General features: G+C 33.8%; 1 protein-coding gene across 1 annotated transcript in view; it reads left to right on the top strand.

Annotated features, from left to right (window-relative positions):
- The window catches only part of LOC111053546 (glycosylated lysosomal membrane protein), a 56525-nt gene that overhangs the window by 17541 nt on the left and 14924 nt on the right, over positions 1-24060 (top strand). The window contains exon 3 of the mRNA XM_039435720.1: positions 10604-10807. Coding sequence (XP_039291654.1) covers positions 10604-10807 — 204 coding nt within the window. The remainder of the gene's footprint in view (positions 1-10603; positions 10808-24060) is intronic.

The following is a 24060-nucleotide window of genomic DNA, read 5'->3' as shown; positions in this document are numbered from 1 at the left end:
GCTCAATATAATAGGATAATTGATTATTTTAAACGAGAATGAACCGGTAATATTACATCACTATACCTGTATCAGCTACCGTCTATAGAAGGTCAAGACAGAGGATCGGCAACTTTTTTCTCCTATCTTTCTCCACTACTATTATAACGTGGACCCCACTATATAACAAATCAACTATAACAATTGATTAAAAAAGAAAATAAGCCTATAATCATCTTCGGTGAATTCGATTTCGAATTCAAATTCATTTATTTGCCATAAAATAATATACAAATTTATAAATTAAATTTAGAATCTTCATGCAAAATTACAAGTTAATTAGTTCTGTAGTTCAGACGTGATTATGGTCAAACATGTTTTTCGTATTCCATACATGTATAATACAATCCCTTTCTATATACAGGGTGATTCACGAGGATATGCGGTAACTTTGAGAGCTCATTCAATATGTAAAAATAATGAAAAAAACTTATATAAACATAGGTCCGGAAATGTTTCGTTAGCGAGTTATACAGGGTTAAAGATTTCGCCTGGATTTCAGTTCCGCTGAGTAAATGAAGACTCTCTGAAATTCTGGGAAGTTAAATTTAGGGGCAAATGCCATTGTTTCTTATGGTTTTTTACCTGAAAAATTGATTAGAACAGGTCCCAGAACTGTAAGATGAGTAGTTTTTGAGTAATCCAGTGTAAAATGCAAAAACATTGAGTAAAAAAACACAATTTTTACATTTGACCAGCAATCGCTTTGTTATTTTACCAATAAACTGATCAAATTTCAGAACAAAACTTGTAGAAAATTTAATTCTTAACAAAACGGTATGATTAAAGTATACAGAAAGTGAACAGATAATCGATTAAAGGAAGTTTTATTGAAAACTGTAATGTAAAGTTATGCAATAAAATTACAGTAAATGCTCAAAAATGTTGCCATTAACTTCAATGCATCTTTCTGCTCGTTTAAGAATTGCTCTTGTTGCTTTTCGTAGTTCTACGGGGCTCTCCTTTAACTGCACAAAGGCTTCATTAATTCGATCAAGTAACGCCTCACGGGAATTTACTTTGACCTCGTAAACATGATCTTTCATCCATCCCCATATGCAGAAGTCCAATGGCGTATGATCTGGTGACCTTGGTGGCCAGTGTATAGGACCACCACGACCGATCCATTTATTTGGGAACTGATGATTTAGATAGGTGGCAACATCATTTGAAAAATGTGGCGGTGCGCCATCATGCTGGAAGTACATCTTGCGTCGCGTTGCAAGAGGAACATATTCCAGCAATGTCGGTAATTCTTCTTGAAGAAACTGTAAGTACGCCTGACCTGTTAAGCGCTCTAGAAAAATAAACGGTCCAATTAGCTTATCATCAATAACACCACACCATACATTAATGTTAAAACGGTATTGAAAGTTACGTTCAATTGTTGCATGAGGGTTCTCTTCTGCCCATGAATGTTGGTTTCGTAAATTGTTGATACCATCACGAGTGAACTGTGACTCATGACAAAAAACTGTTTGAAAAGTTTAGATTTTAACTCGACTTTGAACTTTTCCAACTTGTATCTCAATAACAATTGCAGATACAGACTTCTAACCAGTTTCATTGAATTTATCAGCCAAATTTCCTATAGAAAAAGTATTTTTACGCCCTCAATCACTCGACACAAAGCTATCAAATTGTAGACAATTATTCACACTCAAACAAGATAAGTCTCGTTTTTAATTAAAAATCGAGTTTAAACTGAAATTCTGATTCAAGGATTTGAGCTAGACACCTGTATTTGGTCTCATTCGAAAAATAATCGAAAAAGGAAGTTTTTGCGCTATGAAAATTATTTCGTACCCTGAAAAAAAAAATTGAGAAAAATGTGTCTGAAGTTTTCAAAAAAACTTCAAAAATCACTCTTTTTCAACTTTGACCGCTAAAAAATACTACTCAATAATCGACTTTGGCATGTTTTATACCTCAAATCAATGTGAAATTTTGTCCTCTTTTCAACGATGTCCTTAAAATCCACTTAAGACCAATGGTTCTTGAGATATTGACGATTTGATGACTAGAAGTACGCCTACTCAAAAAATATTGAAAAATCGATATATCTCGAAAACGAAGGTCGATAGGAGAAAATTTTACTGATCATTTTTTGTTGCAAATTGCATGTTAAATCTATGGTAGCCGGGGTTTACACCTTATCTGGGACACCCTGTGTATATATATATATATATATATATATATATATATATATATATATATATATATATATATATATAATATATATATATATATTATAGTATATAAATTGAAGCAGGATACACATGACACGGATAGATTAAAAACACTTAAAAACTTACATTTAGACGAAAATTTTCGGGAGCTGGGCCCCCTTTGTCAATTAAACAGGAAGTCTATATATATTATAGTATAGATATATATCAAACACATAGGGATTTTGAATTGTACACTCAAATGGTGAAAATCAGAAAATATTGTTGATTAAAACTGTAATTCATAAAAAATATTTTTCCTAAAATTTAACTCATTGAAAAAATTGTAGCCTAACTCATTACTCATTAGAGAGAGAGTTGCAAATGATTACGTTTCTTCGGATTTCAGAATTCTTTTATCTGAAAATAAGAGAGAATGATTTTCTTCTGTCCGATGGCAGGTTTTGGCGGAAATCGCTTGAAACATTGTTCTATCCAATAAATAAATAAACATTCTAGGTTCTTGGCCTAAGATTTTTTTGGAAACACCCTAGATTTTTTGCACTCTGTATTTAGGACCAGAAAATGTCTCATGCATCAAAACCATATCTACAATCTGAACACAAGCTAATGCTCCAAAATTGATTTTAAATCAAAGTGAACACAACATTTAATCACATTAACGTAATATTACATACTAATAAAAAATGTAATTACACAACAATGTGTGCAATAAAAATTACATCAACAATTCACATTACAATAAAAATGGAAATCAACTCATGAGAGAATCAAGTATTTCAGATGCAAATAGATACAGCATGTACAATTTTACTACAGTATCAACAATAATAATAGACCAATATATTTATTTATTTATCATTTACAATTAACTCAAGGACAAAGAAACAGACTACAGTCCAAAACATCTTTTCATCCCAATTTCATAAAATAAATCGTCCAAATAAATGTTATGTGCGACTTTCCAATTCTTCACTAATCTCCACATTGAAACAAAACACAAACACTTGAAACAATTAATTTTGAATTTAGAAAGATTAAGATCCGAATTTGTAACAAAATTCCTTCTACTTAACACTCAAAAATAAAATAAATATTAATCTACTAGCAGGTAACCCGTGCTTCGCAAGGGTCTATTTTAAAACTTGACAAACTGAAAACTTGACGTAATGAAAGAATTGAAAATAGGCCTATTAGAATCCTCGGTTGATTAAGAATTTATATGCAGCATTTCAAGTAAATCAGTCCAGTAGTTCAGACGTGATGATGAGTCAAACACAATTTTCCTATCCTTTACACGTGTATACGTGTTTAAGCCAGTTCTTTTCTTTATTATAGAATAGAAGATGATAGATTGATGGATGATATATATCCATATATCTATCATCTTCTATACTATAATAAAGGAAATATCAACATCTTTATTCAAAGCATATAAACTGCATGCGTATTCATATTGCTGATACAGCATTGATAAAACTGTAAACGTTTATTTAGCACTTTGTCTCAAAAAACTGTTCTAGCTGAAAAATTAATAATCCATGCCACGTGTAGGACTATACCACAGTATATATACAGTATGGAAACTTGGCTAGTACCCTGACGCAAAAATCCGCCATATTGTTAGGAAGCGCCGCATTGTAATAGTATTGATGGTAGGTTCGGATCACTTTAATGATCCGGATCAATTGATCTCGTTCACTGTCACGAGCCAATCAGAAGACCAGGATTGGAACTTACTAAGGTCACGTGACGTGTCTAGTATTTGCGTCATGTAAAAAGCATTGGTTAGATAGGCGTTTGATTACAAGTTCAATTGAAATGGGTTTGATTACAATGGAAACTCTGTACCTATTCTGTGCTATTACAATGCGGTGCTTCCTAACAAGATGGCGGATTTTTGCGCCAAGGTACTAGCCAAGTTTCCATACTGTATGTATACTGTGGTATAGGCCTACACGTGGCATAGATTATTAATTTTTTCAGCTAGAACAGTTTTTTGAGACAAAGTGCTAAATGAACGTTTACAGTTTTATCAATGCTGTATCAGCAATATGAATACGCATGCAGTTTACATGTCTTTGAATAAAGGTGTTGATATTTTTACATAAATGAATTATTCATTTATATTATTATTCAATTATTCATAAATGAATTCTCTTCCATTCTTATTTAATTACAATTCCAAAACTATTCGAACCCTAATAGAATGATAGACTCACTGTACAGTCAGTCGAAAATTCTCATATTGAAATGAGGGGTATTTTGGCATGCTGAACAAAAAAAATAAGGTCCTATGCACCTTTTCGATATTCCTTCAAATGAAAAATGAGTTGTGTGGGTTGTCAAAACTCCCCCTGAAAGGGAAACAATTCAACTTATCCTATCATTTAGTAAAATAACAATGATTTCTGCGTTGAATGTTTTCATGTTTCTAGCCAAAAACAATCGATCTCTTTGTGAATTTAGATATGACCACTGTAGATTTATATAATTCTATTAATTAAATACATGGGAATAGAAGTATTTATTTCAGTCAGTTCATGGCTAGTTGATGAAATTGAGTATCCATAAAAAAAATATTATAATTTTATCAGTACAGAATTAGTTGAATGAATAATTCATTGTTGATAATAGTTATTATTATTGTCGTTGTACTGAATTCTTGGTCAACAATATTTTAATATTTGTATTTATCCATTCATTATTTTTATAGAAGTTACTTCATTTGAATTAGAAAATATTTATCAGGTCCTATCAATTTATCATTCGTAACAATGAATTGTCCAAAACATGAATTTAATCGAAATAAAAATAAGGCCAATATACTTCTGTATGCGTGTTCGCATGTTTACACTCTTGTGATGGATAGCCAAAATTGTAGAGAAAACTGCATGGCGAATTGTAATCGAGGACTCTGATTGGCTGAAAAGTTCAGCGTTCGGATTGCGGTACGGCGAACAGTTGAAACAGAGGCGAGCGTCACGGCGAACGGTTCGGAGTACGGTACGGCGAATGTTTAACAGCTGATTTTTATCTTAGCACGAAACATGCTCATGTTCGCTGAAAGGCGCGATGTTCAGCGGAATGCACGATTTGTTGCTCGGTTCGAGGTTCGCTTCAGCATGTGAGGTCGCACCTTTAGATGTTAAGGTGCGTACAGATATACGCGCCACGAACATGAGCAATTCACTTTTAATCAGAATCTATGTGCAAAATTTAAAGTTAATCAGTCCAGTAGTAAAGACGTGATTGTGTGTCAAACATTATTTTCCTATTCCGTACATGTATAAGCCAGTTCTTTACTTTATTATAGTATAGATTATTATGTTGCTTTGACCTGTGATCTGTATAAATGTCCTGTAAAGGTGCTTACAGATTTACGCGCCGCGAACATGAGCAATTCACTTTTAATCAGCTGATTATATCTGTATTTTTACAGGAACGGTAAGATACAGATATAAAAAGCTTGGCATCAGCTGATTGAAAGTGAATTGCTCATGTTCGTGGCGCGTAAATCTGTAAGCACCTTTACACATTTATACAGATCACAGGTCAAAGCAACATCATAATCTATACTATAATTAAGTAAAGAACTGGCTTATACATGTACGGAATATGAAAATTACTGGACTGATTAACTTTAAATTTTGCACATAGATTCTTAATTAACCGAGGATGTTACAGGCCTATTTTCGATTCTTCAAGATTTGATTACATCAAGTTTTCAGTTTGTCAAATTTTCAATTTGTCATGCTTCCAGGTGTTGTATGGAAGCAGATGAACATTTCTTTTAAAAGGAAATTTAGAAGATAGGTATGATTGGGAATCCTATTCGAATAATAAAAACAGGTTTCCCGTCCACCATTTTTGAATCGCCATTTCGAATCCAACTTCATTTTTCTTAATGGAGGTGATCATAATATAATATTTTTTTTTATTTCTTCAAGAGAAGAAAATGATATATGATTCCGATACAGGATTTCAAGAGAAAATATGGTGAAAACCTCACATCGATTTCTCAAACCTCTCAAAAGTTATTCTAATTCAAAGATACTGATATAATCATCCATCTATCTATCATCTTCTGTACTATAATGAAGGAAGAACTGTCTTATACACGTGTATAGATTAGAACTTAAGGATAGGAAAATATTATGTTTGACGCATCATCACGTCTGAACTACTGGACTGATTTACTTGAAATGTTGCATATAAATTCCTTATTAACCAAAGATTCTTATAGACCTATTTTCAATTCTTCTAGATTCCATTACGTCAAGTTTTCAGTTTGTTAATTTTTAAAATAGACCCTTGCGAAGCACGGGTTACCTGCTAGTTTGAAATATTTTGTTCCGAAAATTGAAACAATCTTCTCATTAAAACAATTAACTGGAGTCAAGTATAGAAACTATTCTCTCCTTATAATGTTCAACTCACACTTACGCGACTCAAGTCGAGAAGAGACTGCGACTCTAGTCTCTTCTCGACGCAGCATGTGTTTTCAAATGGCGACACTCAGACCAGTCGATTCTAGTCTCCGCGACCTCACGACTGTGACACTGAGTCGAGCGTCGACTCGACCGACATGTTGGTCGAGCCTTGACTTGAGTTTCATAGTACTGTGCATTTTTAATGAAAGTGAGGTTATGATTGATGAAAGTGATTATCTAAAAATCATTCCGTTAATTGGGAGATGAGATATTGTGTACACAGACATACATACACTCATACACACACACACACACCCACACTTATATAGACCAACCCATAAACTATTTTTTTGGACTCAGGGGATCTTGAAACGTATAGAAATTTAGAAATTGGGAACCTTAAATTTTTTTGGAAAACTATACTTTTCTCACTTATGGTAATAGGGCAAGGAAAGTAAAAAGTGTGAGTTGAATCTGCGCACATTGTAGGCCTACTGTCAGAGTTCCTGATATATAAAATAAACGGCTCCCATTCAACCAATTCTGACATTCTGAAGGGAATCTCACTATAGATTTTTATCATGTACACTCTAATTGGCTGTTGTAATGAGCGAGGAGTGGTTTAGCCATGAACAGTCGTCGTCATCTTGCAAATTATCACAACAATAGTATTGTAATCTCGGTAAACTGGAACTATATGATGATTTCTCATTTAACGAGTGAATGTTTGTTTGTAAAATTATCTTAACTTGAAAAATCTCTACAATTGTACATTACCATATTTATTATTGCATTGGTCATTTATAAAATGAAGATTCGCATTTTAATGGCCGGTTTCCGAGCTCGGGATTTAGCTAAGTTCTAGACTTTAAACAGCTAGAGTCAGAAAATTGACTTTCCGAAACGGAGCGTAGTCACAGTTTTATGATAATCTTTATTTTCTCATTTCTATAACTTAATTAATTGGAAACGTTTTTCCTTGACGAAATGAAACATTTCTAAATAATACAAAATAGCTGTAACTTTACACTATTTTCTCTTTATTTTTACTTTATTTTCTAGTTTTTCGAAATTTATTTTTAAAATCGTTAGTCGTTTTACGGGGGGCGCGACAGTCGAGACCGACGACATTCGAAGCCTACGACCGTAGAGGACTGTTTTACAGTCCTCTACGGTCGTAGGCCTCGACTGTCGGGAGTGTACGAAAATTAGAGTGGCCTCAACTGTCGCCTAACGCAGGCGACATTTCAGGCCTCTTTTTCAGGAGTCCTCTACCGTCGCTGGCCTCGAATGTCGCTGGTCTCGACTGTCGGGCCTGTACAAAAATTAGAGACTTGCTTGCAGCAGGCGACAGTTGAGGACACATCCTAATGCGATTCCAGACAAAATACATTTTATAATGATTATAACTTCTGATTTGTTGAAAACTAAATAATGGAAACTTCCTTCATAAAAAAAGCATATGAACTTTGAAGGTAGATAGTGCTTATCCTTGAAGGATTTTCAGAACGATCATCTTTGTGAAGAATTACAGCTTAATCAGTCAAGTATTTCAAGCGTGATGAGCTCACATACAAACAGACAGAAAGACAGACACGATCTCGTCTTATAGATGGATAGAAGATAGATAAATATTTATATTTGTCAATGAAGGAGGCATAATGCAGTAGTAATGGATTCCCATTACTTAAAAATATGTTTAGGGACCATCATCCAAGTACTGGAATGTATATGACTTGACCACCTTTGTTGACGAAACTCAATTGGAGGAGTCCTCTTTTTCAGGAGTCCTCTGCCGTCACAGGTCTCGACTGTCGGGGCTGTACAAAAATTAGAGTGGCCTCAACTGTCGCCTAACGCAGGCGAAATTTGAGGCCACTTTTTCAGGAGTCCTCTACCGTCGCTGGCCTCGAATGTCGCCGGTCTCTACCGTCGCTGGTCTCGACTATCGCAGGACTCTTCTGTCGTTTGCCTCGTTTGACATCGACCCGTTTTACGCCCCGTTTCAGAAAGCCAATTTTCTGACTCCAGCTGTTCAAAATTCCATTAACAATAACAATTATCGTGTAGATTATTTCATCATAAGAAAATCGAATCAAGTTTTATTCAATGACATCACTTGGGCTCAACTTACACTACCTCGACTCAAATCGTGCGACTCCAGTCAAGGATACTCCAGTCTCTTGACCTTACGTGACTTTTCTGCTCATTGTCACTACTTCAGTCCCATGCTTCTCCATTTCCCAACCTTTCTTTTATTAAACATTTAAGATCTAATTCGTCACTACTTAGCATGTAACAAATTTTATAATAATTATGAATATAATATATTCATATTATTGTCTTATCTAATTCTTATTATTGTTCTATCTAAAATGGTAAATAATCACTTTAATCAAAAATGCACGGTACGACGCAACTCAAGTCGAGACTCGATCAACATGTCGAGTTGACGCTCGACTCAGTCTCCCAGCCGCGAGGTCGAGGAGACTAGAATCGACTGGTCTGAGTGTCGCCATTTGAAAACACATGCTGCGTCGAGAAGAGACTAGAGTTTCTTCTCGACTTGAGTCGCGTAAGTGTGAGTTGAGCCTTACATAACAAATTCTGTTACAAAGTTGATATTACCGATCATTGAATACGATGCTATTTGCTTGAGAAAATTCTTGCCTGCAGATTATAAAGTTATATTTTTAAAACTGTTACGTAGATTTCACTCAATCATCGACTAGCATAAAGTCGATTTATGTGTGAACAGATTGAATTCAATATATATTCTACTTACTGATGACGTTTAATGGGTACTGATAGCTAATAAGAGTGATTGTTGATTTGTTTCACAGATAATTGATGACCAATTCGATTTATCTTTGATTTGGTAGACAGATGAACAATAGATGATCGATATTGGCTTCTAATGAAATTGATTGTTGATTTGGAGTTGAGTTTTCAGACCTATCTTCCAACTTGCACATTGATTCTATGGCTTCTAGAGCTAATCAACAAATGGGTTTCATCCTGAGAACCTGTTCGCCGTTTAATGATGTGACCCCCTGATTTTGATATATAAGTCACTGGTGAGAAGTCTGCTTGAGTATGCATCTGAGATATCCATACCATGTACTCTTGAATAAATACTAGTTATTGAATACTAATAAATACTAGAATAAGTACTCTTGAACGCCTGCAGAATAAATTATTACGATTCATGTATTTCAAAAAATGCAATAGTTTTTGTCCATTTGACTTCCCAACAGAGTCATTGAGGAGTTTATTCCATGTGACATCCTTGAAAGTAAGGCGTGACGTTAGAACGCTTATGTTCCTATTTGGAATCTTAAATAATGAAATTGATTCAGCATATCTGCTCTCCCAAAATGAATATATATCTCACCAGTGACTCGGTGCTCTGAGCTTTCTTTTTCGGTTCCTCAATCAAGAACACTGGAAATTACAACTCCCCTCTTAATAGAATGCAAATAAGTTATAACAGTTTGTCTGGGCCCTGGATGTCTTCTGGTTTTCTTGCGCTAAATTCTGGAAAGCGTTATATCATAATTTTGTGTAAACATTCTGCTGATCAACTAAATTTCTGGTTTAATAGTGTGGATGTGCATATGGTTTGGTACTTCGTTCAGATATGAATGTTATTTATGCTATTGATAGTATATTCTTTGAATTTTTCTTCATTATTTGTTGATATATTCTTCAATTTTTATAATTTTTGAATTCTTTATATATTTATTTTTACTTTTTTCCATGAATATTTGAAATCTTTGTATTTCTTGAGTTAGTTACTTTTTTTATTTGTATTATTTATTTAATTTGTATGATTTTTATCATTTATTTTTCATTAGTAACATTTTCATTGCAAATGAGACATATTTGGGGAAACCCGTTGTCTCCATTGTGAATAAATAAATAAATAAATTTGTTTGACAGATAATTGAATTTAACGACACTGACGACATGGGAAAGTTGGACGTGAGCAATGCGGAGGCTGATTATGTGCGACTGATGAAGACCGACCAAGTGAGCTGGAAAATGGTGCAGCCAATGACCAACGACACAAACACTGTGCTGCTGGCTGTGGAGGGTCACCCGAACAACACCGACACCAATGTCACGGCGCCCATACAGATTTCGGTAAGACAGCATACAGCGGCTAAGCATCCCATTCTTAATGGATTCATACAATAAGTACATCATCAAAAATGATAGAGAGAGAAAAAATAAGGTAATTTTGTGCTATTTCTCTCCCAATTTTGGTAGAGAGTTAGTGGGGAGGATATTTTTAATATTCTTTCCGAAGAATGGACATTGATATGTCCAAAGCTCCGCCAATTTATGTATATGCATAACAATATAATTATTATCTATAGTTATTATATTACAAATTGCTTTTCGTATCATATACAGTTCAATAATTATTTTCTTAGCCTATATTATGTAAATTCATCTATAATTTTGCTGTATTGTAAGCCATTGTATATAAGTGTATAAGCCAGTATATATTGTAATCTACATAAATAAAGTACTCAATCAATCAATCAATTTTAGATAATACTACACTTAATAAGATTACACTTGGTCCGGAATAGGTTGTCTTGTAATTGTTCACAAAATTTTCATTCCTTGATCATTTTTACAAAGTAGAAAGTAGAATATAAATCCAAAAATTAAAAATTATAAAATACAGCAAAATAGGCTAAACTGAAACAAGGAGCATACTCGAGTTTAATTCAATATTAAAAAGAAAATAATTCCACAGCTCAAAACCTTTCAAGAGTCATTGAGGCTCACTTAACTCACTTGTTATAAGATATTAGTCCAGGCAACGATGACGAATGCTCAAAAAGATATAGAGGGAAAAGTTTAGAACCCAATTTTTGACCTCGCAGTCCTTTCAAGGATAGTGAGGGGGTAAGCATATAAAAATTCCTCACTCCTACCACACTCAACACTAAAACTGCTATAAAAATTGATGGGAAGCATAAAATGATGAAATATTACATTGAATTGAAGAGAATTGAATGCTCTACAACACACTGTCTTTTAAATACTCGTATAGTCCAGTCAATGAAAGATTAAAGAGGGAAATTTTGGAACACAATTTTTCACCCCGTAGCTCTTCTTTTAAGGATAGTAAGGGAGTAAAAGTTCTCACTCCTACCCCTTGTGTAAAAAAATTACATTTTTCGATGCATTGTTGAGTAATAAGCCCTGAAAGTGCAAAAAGTTGGAAGAATAACCGTTGTTTCAAAGATTTTACATAAATTGAATTATAAAAGTGATTTATAAAAGTGAATATCTCAAAAACTAAAGAAGATATCACAAAGCTGTACTGTACAAAACTTGTAGGAAATATATCTAGCTTCATTTTTACTCAGTTAGCCATGTCGCTGAAATGCATTGTTTCCCAGTTACATGCTTGTCAGCCAGAAATTAAAAAATGCAACTGCTAAACTACCCTCATCCCTTAAGCTCAAGGAGTAGGGATGAGGACTTTTGATATGTTCACCTTCTAATTAGTTCAAACAAAGCTGCGAAGTCAAATATTGTGTTCCAAACATTTCCTCCCAATTTCCCTGGCAATTGAGCTATTGTTGTTAAACTGAAGATTTCACACTCAAAACTATAACGGCTGCAACAATCGTTGGGAGATGGATAAAATAATGAGATCATAGATGAAATTGAAGAGAATATAATGCTCTATGAGCCCATAATTAGCACAGCTTTTTCAATGAATCGTTAAAAAGTTATAAGGCCAAAAAGATAAAAAAATCGGCGTCGGAAGGGGTTTTTTTTCAAAATGTGATACCTTAGAGAGCTCATACCTAGAAAACTATGAGAGATATGGAAAAATGTTGAAAATGAAACTTGTAGGATAATTTGTGAGCTTTAATATTATGATTGTGTTTGACAAAAATTTTCGGAAGTCGCATATTTATTCGAGATATATGCAAAAAAAAACAAAATATGGCACCTTCTAACCACCCCCACCACCTTAGCACAGGGGGTAGGAGTGAGGACTTTTGATATGTTCACCCCCTTGAAAGAGCTACGGGGTCAAAAATTTTTCCAAAAGTTTCCCTCCATAATAATTTTTCATTGACTGGATTATACGAGTATTTAAAAGACAGTGAGTGAGTGACCAAAAACAGGCTGGCTCAAAGAATGATGATTTATTGATTATATCAATGTAAAATGTGGCTGAGCTTGATCAATATCAAATAGAATGTTGATTTATTGATTATATTGATGTAAAAATGAGTGGGATTGATCAATTTCAATCATTTTTAGAGCAATTTTATAAATTTCCTCAAGTTCCCATAAATTAAGCCGATTAAACTGCTGGGTATTGTCCTAAGCTAAGTGATTGGACGACACGACTGAGTTTTTAAAAATTGAAACTTTATTAACACACTACAACTACAGAAAATACCGAATTAAAGAATTTCGGGAGCCGAGTGCTCTCGTCAAGAGTTTGAGTAGAACTAAATGAAAATAATTAATTGAGACATAAAGAAGACAATGCATAGTCAGCTATATTCTATAACAATAGGGTTGTAATACTATTACTATAGATATTTAACTCCTCCACCCCTAGACTGAAGCTGTCCTCAGCGATCAGAATTTTGGGTTTGGAGGCAAGGCCCAAGAACAAATGTTGGGGCTTGCGAAGTTGCTGCTACATTAACATTTCTACAATTATTTCGTAAAGAAGTTACATATTTAATGAAGTTATATAATTTAAATACAATAAATATACTAAGAATAACAATAAAACATATAATAAAAATCCAAATATAATAAGTATCGTCTTTTGCAATGCTAAGTTCTTCTATTGCTAGTAGTGGTTCAATCTTAATATTTGCTTCATGTATAATATCAAAAGAAAAGTTTGTTTTCAATTTACGAAATGGAACTTCAGATGGGATTGATATATCACTTTCCCAATATTCATGTATTTTAGGATGTTCGAATAACTGTTCTGACTTATTAAGATACAATAATTGAGTTGATTTTGGATATAATGTAGTGTTCTTTTTGTCTGATAAAATAATAGTTTTGTCAATTTTGTACAATAGATATTGATTGATAATTGGTATGAATTTTACAAAAGAAGCAGAATCATTAATTACTAATTGTTTACAGTGTTCTAATTTCTTATCTTCTAACATTTCACTTATACACTTATTTTTTATCACTGTCACATTTCTGCAGTAGTAGTTGTCACACAAAAATTCACATTTACCAGATAAAATTTCGTCATATCTCAGGATAAGGGAAGGATATTCATGAATGGTGGTAACTTCAGTATTACGATAAACAGGATAGGATAATAAGAAGAAGGTTTCATAAGTAGGTGATTTTAAAGGGAATTCAATGAAGTAGGATATAAATATTCTTTATATATTGAGCAGTGTACCTTTGCTAATTGCCATAATACTTCTGGTTCTTCAGAAATCAATTTCACATAAGATTCAGAAATAATATTATTTATTTCTTTATGGGATAATATACTAGAATGTAGAATATTCAATCTACAAAACTCCAAACTAGTATCTAAATCGCTTATTTTATTAAAGAGCAAACTTCATGAGCTAAATAAAAGGGAAAATTGCTGGTTCAGCTGTACAGTCGTAGTTTCATTTGAGAGAGTTTTGAAATAATTTATAATTTTCAAATTATTCCCATGAATCTTTTTCACATCAGCATTAAAATCGTCAATGAGCCTTTTGTTTACTGAAAATTGATTCTCAATATTATGCTGTAAGCGGTATTCATTTGACTGAACTTGAAATAATATTTTGTCGTATTTTTCTTTGTCGTTCGCATCCATGTTACCGGTTACCCATGAAATAGCTGAGCCAAGTCCATTAAAAAGTCCACGCTTATTTCTATTTTTGCTGATATTGATGTGATCTAGTTTTGTTTCGGTGTACTTTAAATGCATTGTTATGATGTCTAGACGGCCTTGATCGATATTGTGTTCACGCAAAGTGAATATTGTTCTTTTGATAGTATTTAATTCGATACGCAACATGTTTACATTAATATTATGCATGTATGTGAAGGTTTCATTTATTATGAACGAGTCCTGAATTTTGCTAGGAGTGATGGGTGATGTTTTACTTAGATCAGTCAATGTATATCTATGCGGGTTTGCTGGTGTTAGCAACGCCACAGCATCAGAACAAGAAACATTGTTACCTCAAACAGATAAATTAGTTGATTTCTTTTTCTTTAGAGCTCGCTTCACTCGATTCGGGTGAAGTTTGAAGGGTCGTTTCTGAATCGCTCTTGGATTAGTAGCTAATTGAGTTTCCTTATTGTAGTTCACTTTGAAAAATTTGGGTTTGTCCTTTTTATTAAACGTTGTCTTTATGAAGGGTTCGTTAGGCATTTCAAAATCTTTTTCTCTAGTTTGATTTAAGCGATCAGTTCTATTTTGTTTTTCTTGTCCTACTTTATCTTTTACTAGTTTGTGAATAGTTTTCAGTTTTTCTAGATAGGCGTTTGTTCTTTCTTCAGCAATAAGGGCTTCCGTTATTTCATCAACATATGGATTTTTCGATACACCAAAAGTCATTTCCATAGGAGTTAGTTTTAAAGTTGAATTTATTGTGTTATTGAATGCGATAATTGCAAGTTTCATATTATCTTCGGGTTTGTTGTCTTTATTTTCCATTTGTATAGCATTAAGGAGTTCAATGAGTGTCGAGTGTGCTCGTTCCAATAAACCCTGGGAATCTGGATGTCCCGGTGTTATATAATAAGGTTCTATCTTATATAAACGCAAAAAATCTCGAAGTCCAGTATTGTCGAATTCACGACCATTATCCATTTGGATTGTCTTAGGGCATGGAAATAGAGAAAAGTAATCATTCAAACAAGACTGTATTTCAAGTTGGTTCAAACTTGTTAGCGGATATGCCATGAGTTTTTTCGAAAAGCAATCTATTATCGTGAGGAATTTTATTCTACTGTATTGAAACGTGTCAATCTGTAATTTTTCGAAAGGTTTGTCAGGAGTTGGGGTAACTTTGTATTCAACTTGAACAGGTCTTCTATCATATTTCACTTTAGCACATACTGAACATTTATTTATGTATTCTGTAATGTCTTTAAGCATGGTAGGCCAATAGTATTCTCTTCGAATGTGGTTATAGCTTTCATTAATTCCACGGTGATACGTTTTTCCTACATGATAATTGGTTACAACTTCTTTTTGTTCCTCTGAATCAGTTATATCCAAATTCAGTTTCTTATATCTCCTAAGTTTCACAGAATTAAAATTAGCAATGATAACATTCTTAAAATTTTCGAAAATCATTTCATATTCTTTTTCCAATACACCTGTCCTGGAGCAAAGTATCCCATAAAGTGTGTTGGGTTTTAAGTATTGTATACACACATCATTTATTTCTTCAGGAGTGGATGAACTATGAAAATATAGAGTCAATCTGTTTTTTGTAAAAACTTTTCTGATAACAGGTTCTTTGTTGCCACGTTCTAAAATGATTTGATTCTGTTCAACATTGATTATTTTGTCATCTTCCGCAATGACTACTTGTTCGTTCGAGCTCTCCTGTGAATGTATTGTAACTAGACTACGATTATCAACTTCTTGTTCATTAGCATCATTATCATTAGCATCATTATAATTATTTACAATATTGTCTCGATCGGAATTGTTAGTTTGTTCGGCAGATTTGCCTACATGTTGAAGAAAATCGTCAAGTGTGACGGTGTCTACTGAGGGAATGTCTGTGTTAGTGTTAAATCTAAGCAGTTCGTCCATGTCAAATTCGTCGGGGTCATCGAGATCATTGTTATTCTCGAGATCCTGAAAGTCATGATTGAAACCACGAAAACCACTTTCGAAACCTTGGAAAGGTTCGTCTTCATCATTTTCCATCATGTTAACGTCAAGTGGAGGGCGTATTCTTGAAAGAGCGTCGGCTACTTGGTTTGATTTACCTTCCACATACTGGATTGAAAAATCAAATTCTTCTAGAAAGAGTTTCATACGAATTAATTTTGAATTCGGTTCTTTAATGCTGTGGAGCCATTGAAGAAGTTTGTGATCGGTTTCGATTATGAATTTTCTACCATAGAGGTATGGTCGAAAATGTTTGCATGACCAGACTATAGCTAATAATTCTTTCTCAATCGTAGAAAGATTTTCTTCATGACGATTAAGTGTACGAGAAGCATATGCAATAGGTAAGGTTTTACCATTGAATTTTTGTGATAACACTGAACCTATAGCATAATTGCTAGCATCACAAGTCAGAATAAATGTTTTTGTGAAGTCAGGTAGCTGTAATATTGGATCGTTTTGTAATAGAAGTTTTAATGTTCCAAATGACTTTTGATATTCTGGATTGTTTGGATTGATTTTAACATATTTTTTTCAAGGCGTGTGTGAGAGGTTTTGCAATCTTAGCGTAATATTTTATCATTTTTCGATAATAGCCTGTCAATCCTAGAAATTGCTTAATTTCTTTTTCAGTTTTTGGGATTGGAAAGCTCTTAATAGCTTCTAGCTTTGAAGGATTGGGTTGAATTCCGCGTTCAGAAATGATATGTCCTAAGTACAGTAACTCTCGTTTAAAAAACTCTGTTTTGTCCAGTTGGATTTTTAGATTATGATCTCTAAGTTGTTTGAAAACTGATTTTAGATGTTTCAAGTGTTCCTCGAGATTATCGGAAAACACAATTATGTCGTCCATGTAGACTAACACATTGGGCATTCTGGAAAACAAAATGTTCATTGCACGTTGGAAAGTAGCTGGAGCGTTCTTTAATCCAAACGGCATTCTCAAAAATTCATAATGTCCGTTCTCAGTTGAAAAGGCAGTTTTTGGAATTGATTCCTTTTCCATTTGAATTTGATGGAATCCAGAAGCGAGATCTATCGCTGAAAAATAGGTAGCCCTTCCAATTTTTCCAAATAAGTCCTCAATATTTGGGAGAGGATATTTTTCTTCAATCGTTTTATCATTAATCTTCCTATAATCTAAAACGACACGTATTTTACGTTTACCGGAGGCGTCTGGTTTTTTGGGCACTACCCAAATTGGACTGTTATATGGGGAGTTGGAATGTTGAATTATTTTATTCTGAAGAAGTTTGTCAATTTCTAATTCAACGTCCTTCCTGAACACTTGAGGGTATCTATAATTTTTAGAATATACAGGGATTTCGTCAGTAGTGTTGATTTTAAATTTCAACAGATTAGTACTACTTGTCAATTCATCATGTTCACGTTTGATGATTTCAGGAAAATTCCGTATTAATTTATGATATGTTTCCGCTCTTCGACATTCATATGGTCCGTCCGAAGAAGTTTGGGAATTTCTCTTATAATATCCGAGTTGTTTGATACATCTGAGTTATCAATTTCATCATTGTCAAAAATAGTTTCTAATTCTTCTATCTCCATTGGCTCGGGGCTTATGGTCATGAGCTCATTGGAATACACTACGCACTTACATCTATTTTCTTCTATACTAACAATACTTTCTTCAACGTAATAGCTTTCATGAGAAACAGCTTTAAGTAGTCCTGTCTTGAGATTAGGAATCGACCTAACTGGTACAGTAACAACATTAAATCCTGGTTTCAATTGAATTTGTTCATTAGAGTTAATCACTGATAACAACGGTTTCGAAATAGTACGATAATCTAACGTGTTGTTTGTATAATTTACATTGGCTTTGAGTTCTTTCAAAGTTTCGTGACCTAATAAGATATCGTATCTTGTTGAAAAGTCATACACGTACATTTTGATTTGTGAACTTCCTGGAAACACAGTATTTGAGTTCATAAAAATGTATTCATTTCCACCACTTTCACCGGCTGGTGTTTTTACTACGAACTTTTCTTTATATCTGGTCACATTGGGTGGTATGATAGAGGGGTTCACATAGTTCTTTGACGACCCAGTGTCAACCATCCATTTACGGTTAGCGTGGTCGACAAAATATGGGAGCGACTTATTTATGATATTCAATTCAAATTTTTTGGGGGTGTTTCCGCTGAGTGTGTTGGGCCTACCCCTAAAAAATGAGCCTGCATGTTGTTGAATGCTTCAGTAAGTGAAGTTAGCTGGTTTTGCATGCTTTGGATTTCGTTTCCGAAAGGATGAGATGAGTTGTCTGTCAAGTCATCGTGCATGTTTTGGATTCCGTTTCCGAAAAGATTAGATGAGTTATCTGTCAAGTCATCTTGCAAATGATGCACTTCAAACGGAGATTTTGAGTTCAGTTTGAAACGATTAGAAGGATTTGTTTGAACTGTGCGCATGCTGACAGTGCTTTGTGAATCCCACTTACTATTATGTGGTTGTCTGAATTGAGGATTGTTTTGCACAGGCCTCGGTTGGTGAGGGAATTGAGCAAATTGATTTTGAGGAAAATTTTGTTGAAAGTTTCTGTTCTGGGGGAATGTTTGCTGTGATGCATTATTCTGTTGGAAGAAATTCGGTACTCGAGGTTGCGAGAAGTTGTTAGAAAAAGCTCTGTTGCTTGCTTGATAAGCATGAGTGAATGTGTTTGATCGCATTGGCGTTTGATTAAAAGCTCTTGAATCAATTTTATAGATAGTACTGATAGTTGATTTGAAGTTGAAGCTCCTTAGAACAATACTACAGTCATTAATAATCTTATGTCTAGCATCGTCAAGATCATGAATTTGTAGGATTTGCAAATGAGAGCCCAAAGTTGGATGAACTCCGTGAATCAATGTACGAGTGAGAGTTGCGTTCAACTGCTGCATTAGATTTGTCAAAAGTTCACCTTGGATACCATCTAGTTTATATTTAGTCAACACAGTTGTGCGTTTTTCATCCAGGCGATTAATGAATTCGATCGGGTGTTCATTGGAATAGGATTTCATGAAAGTAATTTCCGCAATTAGGTCTGGAACGGACCTGTTGTCAGCGAAGTTTGTTTTTAGAGCGGCTATCAGCTCTGTTACAGTTGTACAATTGTTATTAAAAACAACTGATTCTGCGGGTCCTGAAAGACGGCTTAAGGCTGCCCTGAAAAGGAGCCAGTGATTTTCTGTTTTTTCGTCAATGTTTGCACTACAATAGGACACTAATAGTTCATTACAAGTACTAATAAAATGTGGTAGCTCATAGCAAGTACCATCATAATGGGGTATGAATTTAAGAATGTCATGAGGAATTTGTTTCGAGATATTAGGCATTGTAGGGTTTGGTTGAGGAAGAGATATAACGAAATTACTCACAGTCGATTGAGGTTGGTGGGTGATGTTCCGGTTGTCGTCAGCGTCGGCGTCGGCGTCGGTGTCGTCTTCTCCTTCAGATGATATAAGGACAGCAGGAATCCTCCTGAAGGTGGCGAGATCTCGGTCCCTCTGTAGAGTCCTCTCGTCTCCTGCGGTGGCCAGCGTGGGGTTGAACTAACTGCAAGGCTGGATACGGTTACAGCTTGATGGTGGTTTTCCATTGAAGTCGTTCTCGTTTTTGTAGTTTGATTTGATTTACACTTATTAACACTGGTGAAAGTTAAGTTCTTGTTGAAGAAATTTTTGAAAGTTTGAGTTTACTCTTGACTTTGTTTTCTCGTTGGAGAATAATTTTGTAGTTGAGTGGTAGATTTTGGATTTTGAAGTCGAGTCACTTTCACTATGAGTTTCTCGTTGGAGAAAAATATATGGGTTGGTTCACGGATGAAGAGGTGAAACTCAAAGTTTTTTCGTTGCACAAGATAAAAGGTCTTGTATCCGAGTTTAATGAACGTGGATGGATACAACGATAAAACTTTCCGCGACGTAAGTTCGGGCGCCAGTTAAGTGATTGGACGACACGACTGAGTTTTTAAAAATTGAAACTTTATTAACACTACAACTACAGAAAATACCGAATTAAAGAATTTTGGGAGCCGAGTGCTCTCGTCAAGAGTTTGAGTAGAACTAAATGAAAATAATTAATTGAGACATAAAGAAGACAATGCATAGTCAGCTATATTCTATAACAATAGGGTTGTAATACTATTACTATAGATGTTCAACTCTAGACAGTAAATTGAGTTGGAGTAGCCACATAGAGAATCTGTGTAAGAAACTGTCCAGAGCTATGTACCTACTAGGAAAACTAAAATGTAGTGTCAGTAGGGAGGAACTTATTCTGACTTATTATGGTTTGTTTCATTCCCATCTCAATTATGAGCTCCGTCTTTGGGGTAACTCAAGTGATATGAAGAAGGCATTTATTTGGCAAAAAAAAGCAATTCGCTGTATTGTTGGTCTAAGGACTGTTGAAAGCTGTAAAAATAGTTCTATCAAGCTTGGAATCATGACTCTCCCTTCAATGTATATTTATTGTAACCTGGTCCATGTTAAAAAAACCTAACTCTATTAACAAGTCATAGCCATCAGCATGAACATAGAACTAGAAATAGGAATAACCTAATCACCCCATACATCAGACTGCAAAAACATTCAATAGCTATAATTATCAACAATACTTATTATTCAATAAATTACCGACAACAATAAAAAAATTACCACAAAAAAAGTTTATATCTACTGTAGCACAATTGCTCAAAAAACAGGCTTTTTATACAATTGACGAATACCTAAGTCATAACGTGAGCATCTGACTGTTTTATATTATATTTGTATATGTATATATGTATACATATGTGTACATGTTTAATGTTATGTATATATGTGTTAGCGGTACGGTATATTGTTGGTATATGCAATGCTATGTTTTATCTTCACATGACGTTTGTTTATAACATTTGTAATGTTCGATGACAAGAAAAAAGATTATTGATTATTGATGGTAGAGCGAGCAATTAGTTCTATTAATTTATCATCGAAATTATTATTTTGGATTTTGAAAGAAAAACATTTTAATTAGGAGTCAGATTCATTTTATTTATAATAAAGAATTTCTGTGAGAATTAAAAAGAAATTTATATCTTTTTGTTTTATAATTATACATTTTTTGTAAAATTATTGAGAATAAGTTCCTAAAATATTTCAAATTGATTATGTTCTTAAAATTCCATAACCTGAATTAATAGATATTGTATTAACGTAGATGCAGCGTAATGCTAGTTTCACACACATTCGGTTCCATTCGTTTCGGTTCGTTTTCTATTCGTTGCCAAAAACGAATGAGACTTTCATACATATCAGGCTCTAATTCGTACGTTTTTTGGGGTATTTTCTTCTCGAACACAGCTGTGTTTGGATTTTCACATTTTCACAATTCATGCTGGTATTAAAATATAACAGCTGGTGTTAAAATAGTAAGATGTGATTTTTTGAACAACAAAATTTTCAAGTTAATTCAAAATTGTGAACTATTCGAATAGTTTATTTTTGATTAAATTAATTTTGGACGTCCAGAGTGATTATATTTTCAAATTGAAAATTTGTTTCAATTTTGACACATGGTACATAACGTTCATCTCTTCTCTCCATTAATTGAATCATGAAATTTTCATTGAAAATAAAAATTTTCCCTGAGTTTTAATTTATCTTCATATTTTTTGCAAACTATTCATTGAAAAAAAAAATGCTCCAGTGATCTTACTGAAATGAATTGACCTTATGTTTTTGACATAGATGATTTCGAAACAGATAATCGCGATATCAGGTTAAAATAAAATAAAAACCCCGAGCGAGTGTGAAGTCTTTGTTCTTGTTTGCTGTTTCCTAGCAACGAATTTGAATGTGATGAAACCTATTGGTGTCGGAGGGGGGGGAGCTATGTTTGGTGATATGCGGTTGCTATTCGGAACCGAATTCGAACCGAATCACCGTTTCACACTTATCGCGGAATCGAGCGAAGCAAAACAAGCAGAAAGCAAACTGAGCATGACAGAACCGTATGAGTGTGAAAGTAGCCCCTCGCTAGCAACGAATTTTAAACCTGGAATTTATTAGTGTCAAGTGGGCATTCGGTTCTATACGGTTTCTATTTGGTACCGAATTCAAACCGAATTACTGTTACACACTTATCGGAATTGGCCGAAAACGAACAGAAAGCAAACGGAACCGAACCGAATGTGGGTGAAACTAGCCTTACACTGCATCTACGTTAATACAATATCTATTAATACAGGTTATGGAATATGATCAATTTGAAATATTTTTCAAAATTTATTTCCAAAAGATTTAAAATAAGACTTATCTTAGAAGATTTATGACAGTTTAAAGACAAGACACAAGATATAATTCATTTGGAATTTTTAAAAACTATTACTAACAATAAGGAAAAATTAATTAAAACTAGAACTTTACTCATACAGTTGATATCCATCCTATGTTGCCATAGGATATCCAGCCACTGGTCTGTTTCTGGAGGTAGGCGATGAAAAAGTGTGTGTAGTGTAAACTTATTCAGAAAAAAAGTGGAAAGCTTTTTCCACTAGCTGGCTGGAGGGGAGACTAGAATGCTAGCCCCACTTCTACCTCAGCTCATCGTCTTTACTCTGTCAGCCAAAACTGTGATGAGCTTTAGTTTTCAAGGTTGAAAATGTATTTCTTTTCTTGAAAATGAAACTGTTTATGGCATATGATGAACATACAGAGTGAGTCATATATATGTATGAGAACCCCTCAATAATTTGTAGACTGCTGTAGATATAATATTGTAACTTTCAGAATAAGTTATTGGTCGAATACTCTACCTTTTGACGTACAACTGAATTTCAACCTCTCATAAGGGGATGACTGAGGGGTTGTAACTCAAATATTTTAAATGTAAACACCCATTGTGTGGTACATAATTTTAAAGGCCTTTCCAAAACAAGAAAGATGACATAAATAAAAATGTTCTATGATACTTCTATCCAAAATAGCGGCTGATTGAAGTTTTTGTTTTGGAAATGAGGGGTTGTAACTCGAATATTTTAAATGTGAACACCTATTGTGTGGTACATAATTTCAAATGCCTTTCTAAAACAAGAAAGATGACATAAATAAAAATGTTCTATGATTCTTGTATCCAAAATGGCGGCTGATTGAAGCTTTATTTTTTAAGAAATGAATGGTTGTAACTCGAATATTTTAAATGTAAACACCCATTGTGTTATTTATTATATTGATTAAAATATAATAATTTTGTCCTCTTTGCAGATATAGTAACTGATACATCATTTTAAAGGTCTTTCTAATACAGGAAAGGTGACATAATTAAAAATGTTCTATGATACTTTTATCCAAAATGGCGGCTGATTGAAGTTTTAGTTTTCAAAGAAATTATTGATAAAGTTCAATCAGCCGCCATTTTGGATACAAGTATCATAAAAAATTTAATTTATGTCATATTTCTTGTTTTATAAAGACCTTTAAAATGATGTACCACACAATGGGTGTTCACATTTAAAATATTTGAGTTA

This window comes from Nilaparvata lugens, chromosome 9 (assembly GCF_014356525.2).
Source record: "Nilaparvata lugens isolate BPH chromosome 9, ASM1435652v1, whole genome shotgun sequence".
Taxonomy (NCBI): domain Eukaryota; kingdom Metazoa; phylum Arthropoda; class Insecta; order Hemiptera; family Delphacidae; genus Nilaparvata; species Nilaparvata lugens.
This window is presented reverse-complemented; position numbering and strand designations above follow the sequence as displayed.